At 39.1% G+C, this 18,334-nt stretch overlaps 3 protein-coding genes across 11 annotated transcripts in view; all 3 read right to left on the minus strand.

The window, feature by feature from the left end:
- LOC140318090 (protocadherin alpha-C2-like) overlaps positions 1–18,334 on the minus strand; it is a 166,090-nt gene that overhangs the window by 106,763 nt on the left and 40,993 nt on the right. Inside the window, exon 1 of one of the 9 annotated variants that reach the window (XM_072395769.1) lies at positions 7,862–10,219. The exons of 6 other annotated variants lie outside the window; for them this stretch is intronic. In XM_072395769.1, coding sequence (XP_072251870.1) covers positions 7,862–10,219 — 2,358 coding nt within the window. Of the gene's footprint in view, positions 1–1,805; positions 4,242–4,670; positions 7,175–7,861; positions 10,220–18,334 lie in introns of those variants that run through there. 2 more of the 9 variants (XM_072395768.1, XM_072395770.1) reach the window with 2 other exon arrangements.
- Positions 11,119–13,954, minus strand: LOC140318557 (protocadherin alpha-8-like). The gene is made up of 2 exons (XM_072396377.1): positions 11,537–13,954; positions 11,119–11,130 (listed from the first exon to the last, which is right to left on the minus strand). Exons 1-2 carry the CDS (start codon positions 13,898–13,900, stop codon positions 11,119–11,121), a joined length of 2,376 nt encoding a protein of 791 aa, XP_072252478.1. The 5' UTR covers positions 13,901–13,954.
- On the minus strand, positions 14,544–17,274 carry LOC140318559 (protocadherin alpha-3-like). Its single transcript, XM_072396378.1, has 2 exons — positions 14,792–17,274; positions 14,544–14,558 (listed from the first exon to the last, which is right to left on the minus strand). The coding sequence occupies exons 1-2, from the start codon at positions 17,147–17,149 to the stop codon at positions 14,544–14,546; spliced, it is 2,373 nt and encodes a 790-aa protein (XP_072252479.1). The 5' UTR covers positions 17,150–17,274.

Below are 18,334 nucleotides of genomic sequence, written 5' to 3' on the forward strand. Positions count from 1 at the left end.
GTGTTCAGCCTCTCTTTCTCGTGTTTCACTCCATATCTGTTATTAATCTTTCGTCTTGCTGCATGTGTACTCCACTCAGGCACTCTGCTTTCTTTTACTATAAGTGTGTCAAAATATTGCCATCAGTTATGAACATCACATTTTAAATGTCAAAGAATAAATTGTTTCTGTCATTTGTCTTCTTGGTTGGAATTCTAAGCTTGACCTAGTTGCTTGAGAAAAAAAAAAAGATTATCTCAATAAAATACAATATCTAATTAGAAGTTGATCTGTTCCCACCTTTTCTATCACTTCACTATCTGCACTAACAGCTGCCTGGTTTATGTGGGTTATTTCATCAAGGTAATCCATGCGTTTGTACCTAAATAAACCCACTTTAATTAAATATTTTGACATGTTTATAGATGAGCTGTACCAAATCCACTTCCCCTCCCCCTCCTTCACTGCTCCCTCTGCACCTCCCTCCCTCGTTCATCGTCTTCTGCTGCTGTTGCTAAGACTGAGGAGTGTAAACTAGTCTGTGGAAACCAGTAGACTACGAGAGGAGGATCTCCCAGTGTGTTGCTATGGGCAACGCACAATGTTCAATGGAGAATAAGCTCAGAAATTTCGCTTGCAGACCTTCACACATGTGATAATATATGACCTATTTTTCAGTGAGTCAAAGGGGATCACACACTCTGAAGCTTGTGTATAGTATACTGCATGTACATACTATCATCGACTGATTTTCAATGCCAAAGAAAAAACAGCCTATCAAATGAAAATTATGCATAGCTTGCTGCTCAATTCTGTATTGAACTGAGACTTCTGTTGAGGTATAGTATCCCAGCCCCGCCTTACTGACAGTACATTGTGATTCACTGCACACCCGCCACAAGCTGGCTCTGACCCACTGCCTGTATTAACCATTCACAGCTTGTTGAATCACCTCAACTACATCAGAATGCAAAGACATTAAGTACGTCTTTCAACTTTTAGAAATGTAACCCTAACGCAGGATATCACAGTCAGAGAGGAAATAAAGTATAAAATTATTTAGATATCCAAAACAAAAATAATGCAAATATTCCTAACCAGCATGTAAACACGAGATGTTTACAATGCTGTGCTCATATAATGTAAATATTAGAAAAATTATCAATCTTGGTGTTGCTTTCAAGTTAGACTTGATGGTTTAAGCTTACACATAAGCCTGGAGCTTAAATTGATTGTGCCTATTTAAATATAAAAAAGGCTTAACCTTTCTGTACTTAATATAAAAGCACAAGTAAGTGAAAGTTAGAAAGCAAGTTTATGACCTACGCACAACGACATATGGCCTGAAATAGATGGATTTGATATACGTTCAAAAATAGTTTGTTGATAGTCTTCTGTCAGTACAGAAAAAATCACATTTGTTTGGGGAAAAACATTATAGCTGTGCCTTTTTTAGATGAAAAGGAAAGGTCATTATTTTCCAGCAGTGTGACCTCTGTATTATGACTAACTTGACATACGAATGACAGCACAGTGTTAAGGCATCACAATAACACAGAAACTGCAGATCAATTTGCTCTTCAGTTAATAGTCTCTACTCTGTTAGACCCAACTCTACATCCACCTGTAAAATGCCAACTTAACTCAGTTGTCTCGTCAACAAAAATGTCCATATTACTCTGAATAATGCATTTCATATACTTTTTGGCCATGTCCATCCAAATATTACAATTTAAAAAGATTTAGTAGCTTATGCAGTTTTATCACTGTGTCTCTTTAATCATTAGCATTCATACTAGAACTGGAAATAATATGGTCACCCTTACCTCTGCAGAAGCATGCCTCCTGTCAGGAAGCACTAGCGTATTTGCATGGCTGCCAGGAACAATAGTGGATCCTATACTCATTCTGGGTCCAACCAACATGTACCGTTTGTCTCCAGATCTGTACTGGATGCTGTGACACAGTGTTCCATCATAATTAGTCTCTTGCAGATATTTAGAAGTATAGTCAGTGGATTTTGAACACTGCATTGCAATCAGCACAATGATACTGATGAGAAAAAGAAGTGAAACTGAGCCCAAAGTTATCATCAGGTATAAAGTCACATTGTCCTCTTCGTCTACTTTGGCTGCACTTTTAACATCAGAAGCTGCAAAAGCCTCTTTGGGCTCTACAAGTTTGACAATCACAGTAGCTGTTGCTGAAAGTGAAATATTCCCATTGTCTTTGACCAGTATGACCAGTTTATGCTCAGCCTCGTCTGTCTCTGTGAATGAGCGATGTGTTCTGATCTGTCCTGTATAGCGGTCCAAACCAAAGAGACTGTGGTCAGTAACTTCCTGCAGTGAAAACAGCAACCAGCCGTTATATCCTATATCAGCGTCATAAGCTCTGACTTTAGTCACCAAGTGTCCTGCGTTGACATTGCGGGGAATTTCCTCCACACCTTCAGCAGAACCGTTGGAGTTGACTGGATAGAGGATGACTGGAGCGTTGTCGTTCTGATCCAGAATGAACACGTTCACTGTGACGTTGCTGTTCAGTGGAGGAGTTCCAGAATCTGTGGCAACAACGTGGAACTGGAACGTTTTCAGGGTTTCAAAGTCGAAACTCTTCAACGCCACAATGTCTCCGGTTTCAGAATTTATGTTTAGAAATGATGTGAATATTTTGTTTTCATCTCGATTTCTTGGGATGGAATATGATACAACTGCATTTTCACCCTCATCGAAGTCAGTAGCACTCACAGAAAATAAAGAGGCCCCTGCAGCATTGTTCTCAGTAACATAAAAAGTAAATGGATTAATTGAAAACTCTGGAATGTTGTCATTCACATCCGATACTGTTACACTTATTGTTCTCTGAGATGTCAAAGATTGTTCACCAGCATCTTTTGCTATTACTGTTACATCATACTTGGACTTATACTCCCTATCAAGAAGAGATTTAGTAACTATAGAGTACATATTTTCTCGTAATGAAGGTGTTAATTTAAAAGGTACATCGTTGCTTATAGAACAGATAATCTTGCCATTCACGCCAGAATCCTTATCACTCACACTGATCAATGCTACTGTCCGTCCAGGTTTTGAGTCTTCCGGAATTGCACTTGAAAAAGATGTCACCTCAATCTCAGGTGTGTTGTCATTCAGGTCAACAATAGTTATGATAACACTCTTTTCTGTCGCCAAGGGGGCTGATCCTTTATCAGAAGCCATTATATCAATTTCATATCTGTCTTTGGTTTCAAAATCTAAAAGCCCTTTGACAATGATTTCTCCTGTATTAGCATCAACTTCAAAAAGTTTGGGTAATTTGTTATTTACATTATTTCCAAAGGAATAAACCACCTCCCCATTGAGACCATCGTCTAAATCTGTAGCATTTACTTGTATGATGGTTGTGCCAATAGGAGAATTCTCATTAATCACTGCAGTATATGATTCTTTGGAAAATACTGGCATATTGTCATTCACATCCAAAACATTAACAACAATGTCCATTGTTCCTGATCTAGGAGGCTTTCCTCCATCAACAGCTGTGAGCAGTAATCTATGAGTTCTTGCAGTCTCTTTGTCCAGCGGTCTATGCAAATACAGAACGGGAATTTTACCATCTTCTCCTCTATCTTTTATCTCCAATCGAAAATGCTCATTTTGACTCAGTTTATACTGTTGAACAGAGAACATGCCACTGTCTTCATCACGGGCGGCTTGTAGTTGAAACCGTGCCCCGGATAAAGCAGATTCTGATATCTCTAAATGAGTTTCGTTTTCGGAGAAAGTAGGAGAGTGGTCGTTTAAATCTAAAACATCAATGCCGACATAGTGCACTTCTAATGGATTCTCCAACACAGTCTTTATGTTGATAATGCAAGTAGTGGTGCGTTCACACACCTCCTCTCGGTCTATTTTTCGGATGACGAGTAAGATACCATTATTATTGAGTTGAAACAGGGGTTCAGCGGATCCAGAAACGATGCGAAATCCTCTGGTATTCAAAGCGCTCGGTTCCACCCCTAAATCTTTAGCGATATTCCCAACGACAGAACCCACCGTAAGCTCCTCGGGTATGGAGTATCGCAGCTGTGCCGAAATAAGATTAAAAGTATGACCCAAAGAAACAATAAGAACGAGCAGACACTCCAACAATGCACTGCGTCCTCTCCGTGCCATATTGAGTTTGAAGAATGACAAAAGCACGACGAATCAGTAGCTCAGATTCCCAACGCCACTCTACATCATATCACGCATTTTGACATAAAAGAACAATTAATGGATGTGAGAGAAAATGTTGATAAAGGAGTTGCTGAAGAATAATGGATCTGAATCTATCACTCTGCACAGCACAATTGCACCCTATCGTGAAATAGCTCCAAAGGACATTGTACCGACAGTCCTATATTTATACAAGTACTGACACCATGCGAGCCGACGTTACAATGCAGGTACATCATCAGAGATATGTTTTTATTGCGTTTTCAGTATTTCAAGGTTGCAATAACATATGAAGGATGCAAAAAAGAATGAAAAAGTATATTGAAAATATCATAGACACAATAAATAATACTGATGATAAAAAGTGGACTTGCAGTATACGATATTGACTGGATCATTCGAAACTAATGTAGGCAGTGAATAAAAGCATTCCATAAAATCAACTTTTTCATTTGTGACATATTTTCTTACCTCTTCCAGTGTCCCTCTCCTGTCAGGTAGGACCAGTGTATTTGCATGGCTGCCAGGGACTATAGTAGATCCTATACTCATTCTGGGTCCAACCAACATGTACCGTTTGTCTCCAGATCTGTACTGGATGCTGTGGCACAGTGTTCCATCATAATTAGTCTCTTGGAGATATTTAGAAGTATAGTCTGTGGATTTTGAGCACTGCATTGCAATCAGCACGATGATACTGATGAGAAAAAGCAGTGAAACTGAGCCCAAAGTTATCATCAGGTATAAAGTCACATTGTCCTCTTCGTCTACTTTGGCTGCACTTTTAACATCAGAAGCTGCAAAAGCCTCTTTGGGCTCTACAAGTTTGACAATCACAGTAGCTGTTGCTGAAAGTGAAATATTCCCATTGTCTTTGACCAGTATGACCAGTTTATGCTCAGCCTCGTCTGTCTCTGTGAATGAGCGATGTGTTCTGATCTGTCCTGTATAGCGGTCCAAACCAAAAAGACTGTGATCAGTAACTTCCTGCAGTGAAAACAGCAACCAGCCGTTATATCCTATATCAGCGTCATAGGCTCTGACTTTAGTCACCAAGTGCCCTGCGTTGACATTTCGGGGAATCTCCTCCACACCTTCAGCAGAGCCGTTGGAGCTGACTGGATACAGGATGACTGGAGCGTTGTCGTTCTGATCCAGAATGAACACGTTCACTGTAACGTTGCTGCTCAGTGACGGAATTCCAGAATCTGTGGCAACAACGTGGAACTGGAACGTTTTCAGTGTTTCAAAGTCGAAACTTTTTAATGCCACAATGTCTCCAGTTTCTGAGTTGATATTTAAAAATGAAGCTAATTTATTATTCTCGCTTCCATCTCTGACAATATGGTAGGATATAAGAGCATTGTTGTTCTCATCCTGATCTAAAGCTTTAACAGAAAACACTGAAGTTCCTGGATCGTTACCCTCAGTGACATAGAAAGTATACGGGCTGAGTGAAAACTCTGGGCTGTTGTCATTGACATCTGATACCAGGACAGTTATTGTCTTTTCTGATGTCAGTGAAGGATGACCAGCATCTTTGGCAACTACAGTTAGGATATAGTGTGACTGCTGCTCTCTGTCCAGTGAGCATCTGGTCACTAAAGAATACATGTTGTTCTGTAAAGATGATGATAAAGTAAAAAGACCATCCTCATTCAATGTGCAAATAACTTTTCCATTAAGATCAGAGTCTAAGTCATTTACACTGATAAGAGCAACTGTTGTTCCAATTCTTGAATCTTCAAGAATTGAGCTAGAAAATGATGTAACCTCAATCTGTGGTGCGTTGTCATTTACGTCAACTATCTTAATGTTGACACTTTTTTGTGTTGATTGAGGAGCCAGGCCTTTGTCTGATGCTTGAATTTCAATTTGATACTTGTCTTTTTCCTCGTAATCTATTAAACCTTTCACAGTTATATCACCTGTTAATGCATTGATTTCAAAAAGCTTAAAGAATTTACGATTCACACTATTGCTAAAAGAGTAAACTATTTCTCCATTCCGTCCATCATCTAAATCTGTTGCATTTACTTTAACAACTGTTGTACCAAGTGGAGAATTTTCCACGAGTATCACTGAGTAAACATCTTTAGAGAATACGGGTGCATTGTCATTTACATCAATAACATTTATCAAAATATTAACTTGGCCTGATTTTGGAGGATTATCTCCATCCAGCGCTGTCAGTGCTAATACGTGACTTCCTGATACTTCTCGATCTAAAGATTTTTGAATAATCAGTACAGGTATTTTACCGTCTTCTCCTGTGTCTTTAACATCTAATCGAAAATGGTCATTTGCGCTAAGTTTATATTGCTGAATAGAAAATAGACCTCCGTCTGGATCTCGAGCAGGGTGTAATGGAAATCGTGCTCCGGGTGACAAAGACTCCGAAATCTCCAATGTTATCTCTTTCTCCGGGAAAGTGGGAGCATGATCATTAATATCCAGCACCTCTATAGCAACGTAGTGAACCTCCAATGGGTTTTCCAAAACAGTTTTTATATCCATCACACACGTGCTAGTCCTCTCGCAAACCTCTTCTCTGTCGATCTTTCGGCTAATATATAAGATGCCATCCTTCTGGTCCACATGAAAAATGGGGGACGCCGCATTGGTAACGATCCGATATTTCCTGTCTGTCAGTGTACTTTTATCTAATCCCAGATCTTTTGCTATATTTCCAACCACAGTTCCTTCCTTAACTTCCTCAGAAACTGAATATCTTAGTTGCGCCGAGACTACACTCCAAAGAAGCACAGTGACAACGCACCCAACCCACCTTCCTCTCATCGGCGTTGCCTGGCATCCTCTTTGTTCCATAATCAAGACAAAATATATCAATTCCTCCTGGAATCAGTGATAGTGTCCTAAGAAATTAATCAACATACCAACGTACAAAGGTGGAACCTCTCTCAAATATTATTAATTTCCGGAGGAATATGGAGGACGCAGCAAACCATCTAGTGATTCTGTCCTTGTACTGAACTGAGCGTGCGATAAGTAGGTGGAACCAAAACAGAAAAAGAAAAAGCTGAAGTCGTTATTTTACCAGCACACTGACACCATGCGATCGCGTCTATCACTGCAATTACTTCCATGTTTCCGTAAGCGTTTTAAGCTAAAATGATAATGTTTTATGTTAATTTACTTTGAGACTTTGAGTTGAGATTATGAATTTATTATGTTACGTATAAGGACAAATCTTTACTTAATGTGCTATCGGCTTTGAGAATATCATATTAAAGGTGATTAAAATATGACAGTAAAACTCTCCAAAACTGTTTGAGGGTTAAAAAATATTTTTTCTTTTGTTTATCTGACGTTTGATGTGCATCTTCTATGAGTTGAGATATGAGCAGAAATCAGCACCATGGACAGCTAACAGTACTGGAAAATTATACTGAAATACATTTCAGAAGTAAAACCCTGTTGTCAATTTGATATTAAAATATAAGAACAAAGTGGAAAGGTGTTATTAAGATGAGTCATCATAATACAAAGTGTATTACTGTGAGGAATGTTGACAATTAAGTGTTACTCTACACAAGACCAAGCATATGCAAACATACTAGGAGTTAGACAACTATGCTGACTATTTAACAGAAATGCACAACACTGCCACTGAAAACCAGCTGTAGACAAAAATGCCTTACCTCTTCAGAAGCATGTCTTCTATCAGGTAGCACAAGTGTATTTGCATGGCTGCCAGGAACAATAGTGGATCCTATACTCATTCTGGGTCCAACCAACATGTACCGTTTGTCTCCAGATCTGTACTGGATGCTGTGACACAGTGTTCCATCATAATTGGTCTCTTGTAGATATTTAGAAGTATAGTCTGTGGATTTTGAGCACTGCATTGCAATCAGCACAATGATACTGATGAGAAAAAGAAGTGAAACTGAGCCCAAAGTTATCATCAGATATAAAGTCACATTGTCCTCTTCGTCTACTTTGGCTGCACTTTTAACATCAGAAGCTGCAAAAGCCTCTTTGGGCTCCACAAGTTTGACAATCACAGTAGCTGTTGCTGAGAGTGAAATATTCCCATTGTCTTTGACCAGTATGACCAGTTTATGCTCAGCCTCGTCTGTCTCTGTGAATGAGCGATGTGTTCTGATCTGTCCTGTATAGCGGTCCAAACCAAAGAGACTGTGGTCAGTAACTTCCTGCAATGAAAACAGCAACCAGCCATTATATCCTATATCAGCATCATAGGCTCTGACTTTAGTCACCAAGTGTCCTGCGTTGACATTTCGGGGAATCTCCTCCACACCTTCAGCAGAACCGTTGGAGCTGACTGGATACAGGATGACTGGAGCGTTGTCGTTCTGATCCAGAATGAACACATTCACTGTGACGTTGCTGCTCAGTGGAGGAGTTCCAGAATCTGTGGCAACAATGTGGAACTGGAACGTTTTCAGTGTTTCAAAGTCAAAACTTTTCAGCGCCACAATGTCTCCAGTTTCAGAGTTTATATTTAAAAATGAAGCTAATTTATTATTCTCGCTTCCATCTCTAACAATATGATAGGATATAAGAGCATTGTTGTTCTCATCACGATCAAAAGCTTTAACAGAAAACACTGAAGCTCCCGGATCGTTACCCTCAGTGACATAGAAAGTATACGGGCTGAGTGAAAACTCTGGGCTGTTGTCATTCACATCTGATACCACAATACTTATTGTCTTTATAGATGATAACGGAGGTTGACCTGCATCTTTTGCAGTTATTGTCAGGTCATAATGAGACTGCTTCTCTCTGTCCAGTGGAGATTTTGTCACGAGTGAAAACATTTTGTCTTTTAAAGAAGGTGATAAGATGAATGGAACATCTTCATTTACATTGCAGATAACTTTTCCATTCAGACCAGAGTCCAGATCATTTACACTGATTAGAGCAACTGTAGTTCCTGGTCTGGAATCTTCAGGGACTGAACTGGAAAATGAAGTCACCTCAATCTCTGGTGCGTTATCATTCACATCAACTATCTTAATAATCACGCTTTTTTCTGTTGTGAGAGGAGCAATACCTTTATCAGATGCCTCAATTTCAATTTCATATCTGTCCTTCTCCTCGTAGTCTATTAAATCTTTAACAGTTAGCTCTCCTGTTAATAGATTAATATCGAAAATATTTAATATATTTTGATTAACACTGTTGCTAAATGAATATATTACATCTCCGTTTGGACCGTCATCTAAATCGGTGGCGTTCACCTGTATGACTGTTGTTCCTACGGGAGCATTTTCATTTAGTGTCACAGAATAAACATCTTTATAGAAAATTGGCGCGTTATCGTTGATGTCCAAAACGTTAACGAGAATATTCATATTACCGGATTTTGGAGGTTTACCTCCATCCAGGACCGTCAGTATCAATGAGTGACTCCCTGCATTTTCCCTGTCTAAAGATTTTTGGACTACCAATATCGGTATCTTACCATCGTCTCCTTTATCTTTCACTTCCAAACGGAAGTGATCGTTTGGGCTGAGTTTATACTGTTGCACGGATAAATGACCACTATCAGAATCCCGTGCCGCTTTCAGCTGAAATCGGGCTCCAGGTAACGCTGATTCTGAAATCTCCAGTCTTTTATTTGTTTCGGTAAATGACGGCGAATGGTCATTAACATCTATAACTTCCACTTCAACATAATGGATTTCCAATGGGTTTTCTAAAATAGTTTTAACATTTATCACACACGTGCTAATCTGCGCACACACCTCTTCTCTGTCGACCTTTCGGCTCACATACAGGATGCCATCGTTTTGATTAAGGCGAAAGAGGGGCTCCGCATCACTTGATACAATCCTATATTTCCGTTCTTTCAGTGTCCTTTTCTCTAATCCCAAGTCCTTTGCTATATTTCCAACGAAGGATCCTTCATTAATTTCCTCGGAGATCGAGTATCTTAATTGCGCTGAGGCAACATTACTCAAAAGCACAGCAACCAGACATATGACTTGATATCCTCGCGCACTACAATGCTTGCATCTTCTTTGTTCCATCGTCAATTCCGGAATAATCAGTTTTCCATCACAAATAAAAAAAAATAGATAGAAAAGTAGGATTTGGGACCTCTCTGAACGTGAGCTTTCCTTCCCCTATTGAATAGCAAATATGATTACAATGCAGGTATTCACAAAGACAGAAACAAGAACAGACGAGGCTGAGCTAATAGTGAAGTGAGAATGTTATCACGAGGTGGAACCACAACGTAATGATGATACCATTGTGTGCTGCTTACTTTTAATATCGCACTGACACCATGCGACCAAATATCGCTCTGCACAAAATGTCAAAAGATTGAATTTCTTTAGATAAAGTAAATGTTTGGCTACTGACCGCAAAACCTCTGACCACACATACTCAAGATGCTTAAAAGACTAATATGGGTCATTTTCTTCTCAGCTGAATTAAGAATTCAAGATTTCCCCAAATTAAATATCATGAAACTGAGCTCTTTAACGTATTTTGAAGATTTTATATAATATTTGTAAATATGAGGTCATTTTTTAAGAATAAACTCCAGGAATGACATAGCTGAACCATTTTTAACATTGAACGGCTTTCAAGAAACAAATGAATAACAGCACCACGGAAAGTTTTTGCAACTAGAATATACAGCTGAGTATGGTGACTATTGCTTGAAATAAAACAATTCATGTACCAAATTTCTGGTTCATTAATGATTTTAAACCTCAAGTAAACGCAACATAATTTATGTATTCAATGTCTGACAATGTATTTGCTTTATGAAAGCATTATGTTGAAGGTTAAATGCAGTTTATGACTGACCATGATATGGACATTGTAATGAACCTTCTCTTTAGCTTCGTGTGATTGAACATCTTTAATTCAAATTAAGTCAGATAAAGTCACTTTGGTTTAACTCATCAGCTATAGGTTATGAAGTAATCTGAGAAAATGGGAGCAGAAGAGCTCAGGACCATGGACAGCGACGGTCACGAACTTTACTGCTACCAAGCTACCTTTTTAGATTGTATGACATTTTAGGTGTGTTGACAATGTACCTCAGATGAGCACTGGTCTGTTTTACCAATTACATGCTGTTAAAATGACTTTTCTGAAGGCAATGTTTATGCCTTAAAAATTATGCTTTTATATGTTCTAGATTAAGGTAGAAGAAAGGAAAGAAAAATTAAAAGAATTTCACTTTTCAATAAATTCTGGAAATTGTGTCTTATTGCTTAGTATGCTGCCCAGTGACCACTGGTCAAAAGCATGCAGCCCCACAATTCTTTGAAATTAATGTTATTATCTGATATATAAAAATGACAAAACCACTTATAGCAATGTCTTACCTCTTCAGAAGCATGTCTTCTATCAGGTTGCACTAGTGTATTTGCATGGCTGCCAGGGACTATAGTAGATCCTATACTCATTCTGGGTCCAACCAACATGTACCGTTTGTCTCCAGATCTGTACTGGATGCTGTGACACAGTGTTCCATCATAATTAGTCTCTTGCAGATATTTCGAAGTATAGTCTGTGGATTTTGAGCACTGCATTGCAATCAGCACGATGATACTGATGAGAAAAAGAAGAGAAACTGAGCCCAAAGTTATCATCAGGTATAAAGTCACATTGTCCTCTTCGTCTACTTTGGCTGCACTTTTAACATCAGAAGCTGCAAAAGCCTCTTTGGGCTCCACAAGTTTGATGATCACAGTAGCTGTTGCTGAGAGTGAAACGTTCCCATTGTCTTTGACCAGTATGACCAGTTTATGCTCAGCCTCGTCTGTCTCTGTGAATGAGCGATGTGTTCTGATCTGTCCTGTATAGCGGTCCAAACCAAAGAGACTGTGGTCAGTAACTTCCTGCAGTGAAAACAGCAACCAGCCATTGTATCCTATATCAGCGTCATAGGCTCTGACTTTAGTCACCAAGTGTCCTGCGTTCACATTGCTGGGAATCTCCTCCACACCTTCAGCAGAACCGTTGGAGCTGACTGGATACAGGATGACTGGAGCGTTGTCGTTCTGATCCAGAATGAACACGTTCACTGTGACGTTGCTGCTCAGTGGAGGAGTTCCAGAATCTGTGGCAATAATGTGGAACTTGAAGGTTTTCATTGCTTCAAAGTCAAAACTTTTCAGCGCCACAATGTCTCCAGTTTCAGAGTTTATATTTAAAAATGAAGCTAATTTATTATTCTCGCTTCCATCTCTAACAATATGATAGGATATAAGAGCATTGTTGTTCTCATCACGATCAAAAGCTTTAACAGAAAACACTGAAGCTCCCGGATCGTTACCCTCAGTGACATAGAAAGTATACGGGCTGAGTGAAAACTCTGGACTGTTGTCATTCACATCTGATACCACAACACTTATTGTCTTTATAGATGATAACGGAGGTTGACCTGCATCTTTTGCAGTTATTGTCAGGTCATAATGAGACTGCTTCTCTCTGTCCAGTGGAGATTTTGTCACGAGTGAAAACATTTTGTCTTTTAAAGAAGGTGATAAGATGAATGGAACATCTTCATTTACATTGCAGATAACTTTTCCATTCAGACCAGAGTCCAGATCATTTACACTGACTAGAGCAACTGTAGTTCCAGGTCTGGAATCTTCAGGGACTGAACTGGAAAATGAAGTCACCTCAATCTCTGGTGCGTTATCATTCACGTCAATTATCTTAATAATCACGCTTTTCTCTGTTGTTAGAGGAGCAATACCTTTATCAGATGCCTGGATTTCTATTTCATATTCATCTTTCACCTCATAATCTATTAAGCCTTGAACAATTATATCACCCGTTAATGAACTTATATCGAACAAGTTTAGAATATTTTGATTCATGCTGTTGCTAAATGAATATATTACATCTCCGTTTGGGCCTTCATCTAAATCGGTGGCATTCACCTGTATGACTGTTGTTCCTACGGCAGCATTTTCACTGAGCGTGACAGAATAAGCATCTTTCGAGAAAACTGGTACATTGTCGTTTACATCCAAAACTTTAACGAGAATATTCATGTTACCAGATTTTGGAGGTTTACCTCCATCCAGGGCCGTCAGTATCAATGAGTGACTCCCTGCAGTTTCCCTGTCTAAAGATTTTTGAACAACCAGTATTGGTATTTTGATATCATCTCGTTTTTCTTTTACCTCCAGTCGGAAGTAATCGTTGGGGCTGAGTTTATATTGCTGCACAGAGAAACGACCTCCGTCTCGATCTCGTGCGGGTTTTAACTGAAATCGTGCGCCGGGTAACACTGACTCAGAAATCTCCAAAGCATGGTCTTTCTCGGGGAAAGCGGGTGAATGGTCATTAATATCCATAATCTCCACCTCAACATAATGAACTTCCAATGGGTTTTCTAGCACAGTTTTCACATTTATCACACAGGTCCTGCTCTGCGCACACATATCTTCTCTGTCGATCTTTCGGCTAACATACAGAATGCCATCATTTTGATTTACATTGAAAGGGGGTTCCGCACCACTGGAAACGATCCGATACTTCCTGTCTTTCAGTGCGTTTTTATCTAACCCAAGGTCCTTTGCGATATTCCCAATCAGGCTTCCTTCGTTAACTTCCTCGGAGATCGAATATCTCAATTCAGCTGATGCCACACTCAACAAAACCACAGTAACCACACATCTCGCTAAATATCCTCGCGCTTTCCGTTGCTTGCATCTTCTTTGTTCCATGGTCATTTCCGAAGTAATCAGTATTCCATAACAAAGGCAGCACCTACACTGTAAAAAAAGTCACTGACATTCCTGAATTAGAATAGTCCATCTTTTCCTAACAAGAAAGGTTGTTGGAAACAATGTATTCAAGAGACAACACAGAGATGAGAACAGGCTGTGTTAACACGCATGTGAAAATTATATAAAAAGGTGGAACCACAACTCAGTGACGACAACGCAGTGTTCTGCTGACTTTTAATATCGCACTGACACCATGCGACCAAATGTCACAATGAAAGAAAATGAGAGTGGGTTTTAACCGATTAGATACATTGTCAAATATTTCGCTGCTGGTTGTAAAGGTTAGAAAATGGTGGCGATCTGGTCTCTTTCTTAGATATGAAGTAAAACGTTTCTTTATAAACATATCTAAAAATAAATTAATAAAAAACCCTCGAAATTTGCTCAAGGTTATTTGTAACTGGTGCAAATCTTACTTGCTATGAATGAACTGCACAGATTCAGACAAAGACGTAGTGCTATTTCTTTTTTCATGTTAGAATTATTGCGGGAGGTTTAGTGTAGGATACTGCAGATAAAGCCTTTTAACACCAAACACAGTGATTAAAACTGAGTGCTGTTTAGTTGCCAATATGTTGTTTAAATGTTATTCACTATGGAACTGAATTTTTCACGACACAATATAAAATTAAGTGAGTAACTCATTGTGTATAAAAGTCAATTCATTCTATTTTTGTGGAGATGGAACCAAAAATTTGATTTTATGTTGAGACATTACTCCCTTCATCAATAGTTTACACAACAGAGTGGTAACCGCGCAAGTAAAAAAAAAAATATTAAAGATTTATGTAAATGATTATAGGGTGAAAGAGGGAGGATTTGAATATGCCTTACCCCGTCCACTGTTTTCCTCCTGTCAGGTAGCACCAGTGTATTTGCATGGCTGCCAGGGGCAATAGTAGATCCTATACTCATTCTGGGTCCAACCAACATGTACCGTTTGTCTCCAGATCTGTACTGGATGCTGTGACACAGTGTTCCATCATAATTAGTCTCTTGCAGATATTTCGAAGTATAGTCTGTGGATTTTGAGCACTGCATTGCAATCAGCACAATGATACTGATGAGAAAAAGAAGTGAAACTGAGCCCAAAGTTATCATCAGGTATAAAGTCACATTGTCCTCTTCGTCTACTTTGGCTGCACTTTTATTATCAGAAGCTGCAAAAGCCTCTTTGGGCTCCACAAGTTTGACAATCACAGTAGCTGTTGCTGAGAGTGAAACATTCCCATTGTCTTTGACCAGTATGACCAGTTTATGCTCAGCCTCGTCTGTCTCTGTGAATGAGCGATGTGTTCTGATCTGTCCTGTATAGCGGTCCAAACCAAAGAGACTGTGGTCAGTAACTTCCTGCAGTGAAAACAGCAACCAGCCGTTATATCCTATATCAGCGTCATAGGCTCTGACTTTCGTCACCAAGTGTCCTGCGTTCACATTCCGGGGAATCTCTTCCACACCTTCAGCAGAACCGTTGGAGCTGACTGGATACAGGATGACTGGAGCGTTGTCGTTCTGATCCAGAATGAACACATTCACTGTGACGTTGCTGCTCAGTGGAGGAGTTCCAGAATCTGTAGCAACAACGTGGAACTGGAACGTTTTCAGTGTTTCAAAGTCAAAACTTTTTAGCGCCACAATGTCTCCAGTTTCAGAGTTTATGTTTAGAAATGAAGCTAATTTATTATTCTTGCTCCCATCTCTGACAATATGATAGGATATAAGAGCGTTGTTCTTCTCATCCCGATCAAAAGCTTTAACAGAAAACACTGAAGCTCCTGGATCATTACCCTCAGTGACATAGAAAGTATATGGGCTGAGTGAAAACCCTGGACTGTTGTCATTCACATCTGATACCACAACACTTATTGTCTTTATAGATGATAACGGAGGTTGACCTGCATCTTTTGCAGTTATTGTCAGGTCATAATGAGACTGTTTCTCTTTGTCAAGGGGGTATTTCGTCACTAATGAATACAATTTATCTTGTAAGGATGACGATAAAGTAAATGGAACATTTTCATCTATTAAGCAAATTACCTTTCCATTGTGACCAGAGTCCAAGTCATTCACACTGATTAAAGCAACTGTAGTTCCAGGTCTGGAATCTTCAGGAACTGAATTAGAAAATGAAGTCACCTCAATCTCTGGTGCGTTATCATTCACGTCCACTATCTTAATAATCACACTTTTTTCAGTTGTAAGCGGAGCAAGTCCTCTATCGGATGCTTGGATTTCTATTTCATATTTTTCCCTTTTTTCGTAGTCTATTATATTTTCAACAGTTATTTCACCTGTTACTGAATTGATACCAAACAAGTTTAAAATATTCTGATTTGTGCTCTTACTGAATGAATAAATTACATCTCCGTTTGGACCGTCATCTAAATCCGTTGCGTTCACCACTACAACTGTTGTACCAACGGGGGCATTTTCATTCACCGTGACAGAATAAACATCTTTCGAGAAAATCGGTGTGTTATCGTTTACATCCAAAACATTTATTTGAATATTCATATTACCAGATTTTGGAGGTTTACCTCCATCCAATGCAGTCAGTATCAGTGAGTGACTCCCTGCAGTTTCTCTGTCTAAAGATTTTTGGACTACCAATATTGGTATTTTTCCATCGTCCCCTTTATCTTTCACTTCTAAACGGAAGTGATCATTTGGGCTGAGTTTATACTGTTGCACGGAGAAATGACCACTGTCTTGATCCCGCGAGGCTCTTAACTGAAATCGTGCTCCAGGTAAAACGGACTCAGAAATCTCCAACGTGGTCTCATTCTCCTGGAAGCTGGGAGAATGGTCATTTATATCCAGTACCTCCACCCTGAGGTAATGAACTTCCAGTGGGTTTTCCAGGACAGTTTTCACATTAATCACACACACACTGCTCTGCGAACACACCTCTTCTCTGTCGATCTTTCGGTTCACATAAAGGATACCGTCATTTTGATTTACGTGGAAGAGGGGTTCCGAGTCACTAGAAACAATCCGATATTTTCTGTCTCTTAGTGTGGTTTTATCTATTCCCATATCCTTTGCTATGTTTCCAACCATAGTTCCTTCGTTAACTTCCTCGGAGATCGAATATCTTAATTGCGCTGAGGCCACACTCAATAAAATCACAGTAACCACGCATCTGAGCAGATATTCTCGCACCCTTCCTGACACACGTTTCCTTTGTTCCATATTCAGTCCAAGAGATATCAGCAAACCACCTAACAGAACAAAAATCCTCTGTAAAGACGGAATCCAGCACTCTGTGGAGGCAGTCAGTCACTTCCTATATTTGCAAAATTGGAACAAACTGATCGTTTCCACAACACACGCACAGACACGACTATGCAGTGTTTGGAGCGGGGACGTTAATAAAGAGGTGGATCCAAAAAAGGAATGAATACAAGCTGGGATAAGGATGACTTTTTACATTACACTGACACCATGCGACTTTCTGTCTTACTGCAGAAACACGACCATACTATGTGACATTTGATAGTTTGTTTTTACCCATCGATAAGGGGCAGTTAGTTGGGTTCAAAGGGAGCACAAATGACCCTTAGACTTCTCATAAGTCCACAATACTTAAAAGACAACTAATGAAAGATAATTAAGTATAGTTTTAATATTGTACACAGCAGGAATAAATATAATTTGCTGTCTGTTATCATCATTTTTAAAAATAAACATTTCATAGCTATACTATCAGATAATTACGCCAAACATTTTCAGCACCAGGTGCAACAAGCGCAAGGCTCTATTTATTTATTTTTCTTTGTTCCTGAGGGCATTATCACACCTTTGTGTTGCACATGCTCACTAATGGATAATATATATATACATCATCAACAAACACAATAAGTCACCTCATAGATTTAACTGAATCGTGTAAGGTCACCTGTAACTTGTGTTTTCTTGTCTTAAGGATGACATGTTCACTGAGTTTGCTGTTGAAAACTATAAGAGTTATATTTATTCTGGGTCAAACTAACATCTATTCCTTGTTTTCAGGAGTACTGGATGATATATCAATGTCCTATCTTCCCATGTGTCATGCACATTTTTGGGAGCCTCCGATTTTGAGGCATTGTATTGAGATTGTCAGTATAGTGCTAATGAAGAAGAGGATACAATTGAAGCTAGAGTCACATTATGTTGCAAAATCTTCTTAAATCGATACAGCTCTGTAAACCACCGCTGTTTCTGCTACAAGAAATGTTGTCACATTCATTCACCGTTAATGTTCAACATTGTATCTCTCGGTTTTATACATTGTGAAATTAAATGGCTACTTTGCTGATGGAGTCACATGATTTTAAATAGCTGAAGTCACTCGAGTGGGATTTATCACTTAAGACAAATTAACACATCCTCAAA

The sequence above is a fragment of the Leuresthes tenuis genome, unplaced genomic scaffold (genome assembly GCF_036924035.1).
Source record: "Leuresthes tenuis unplaced genomic scaffold, fLeuTen1.0.hap1 SCAF_11, whole genome shotgun sequence".
In the NCBI taxonomy this organism is placed as follows: Eukaryota; Metazoa; Chordata; class Actinopteri; order Atheriniformes; family Atherinopsidae; genus Leuresthes; species Leuresthes tenuis.

Bases quoted from the DNA above. Each gene is read 5' to 3' on its own strand.
- LOC140318557 (XM_072396377.1), bottom strand. From the start codon at position 13,900: ATGACCATGGAACAAAGAAGATGCAAGCAACGGAAAGCGCGAGGATAT.
- LOC140318559 (XM_072396378.1), bottom strand. From the start codon at position 17,149: ATGGAACAAAGGAAACGTGTGTCAGGAAGGGTGCGAGAATATCTGCTC.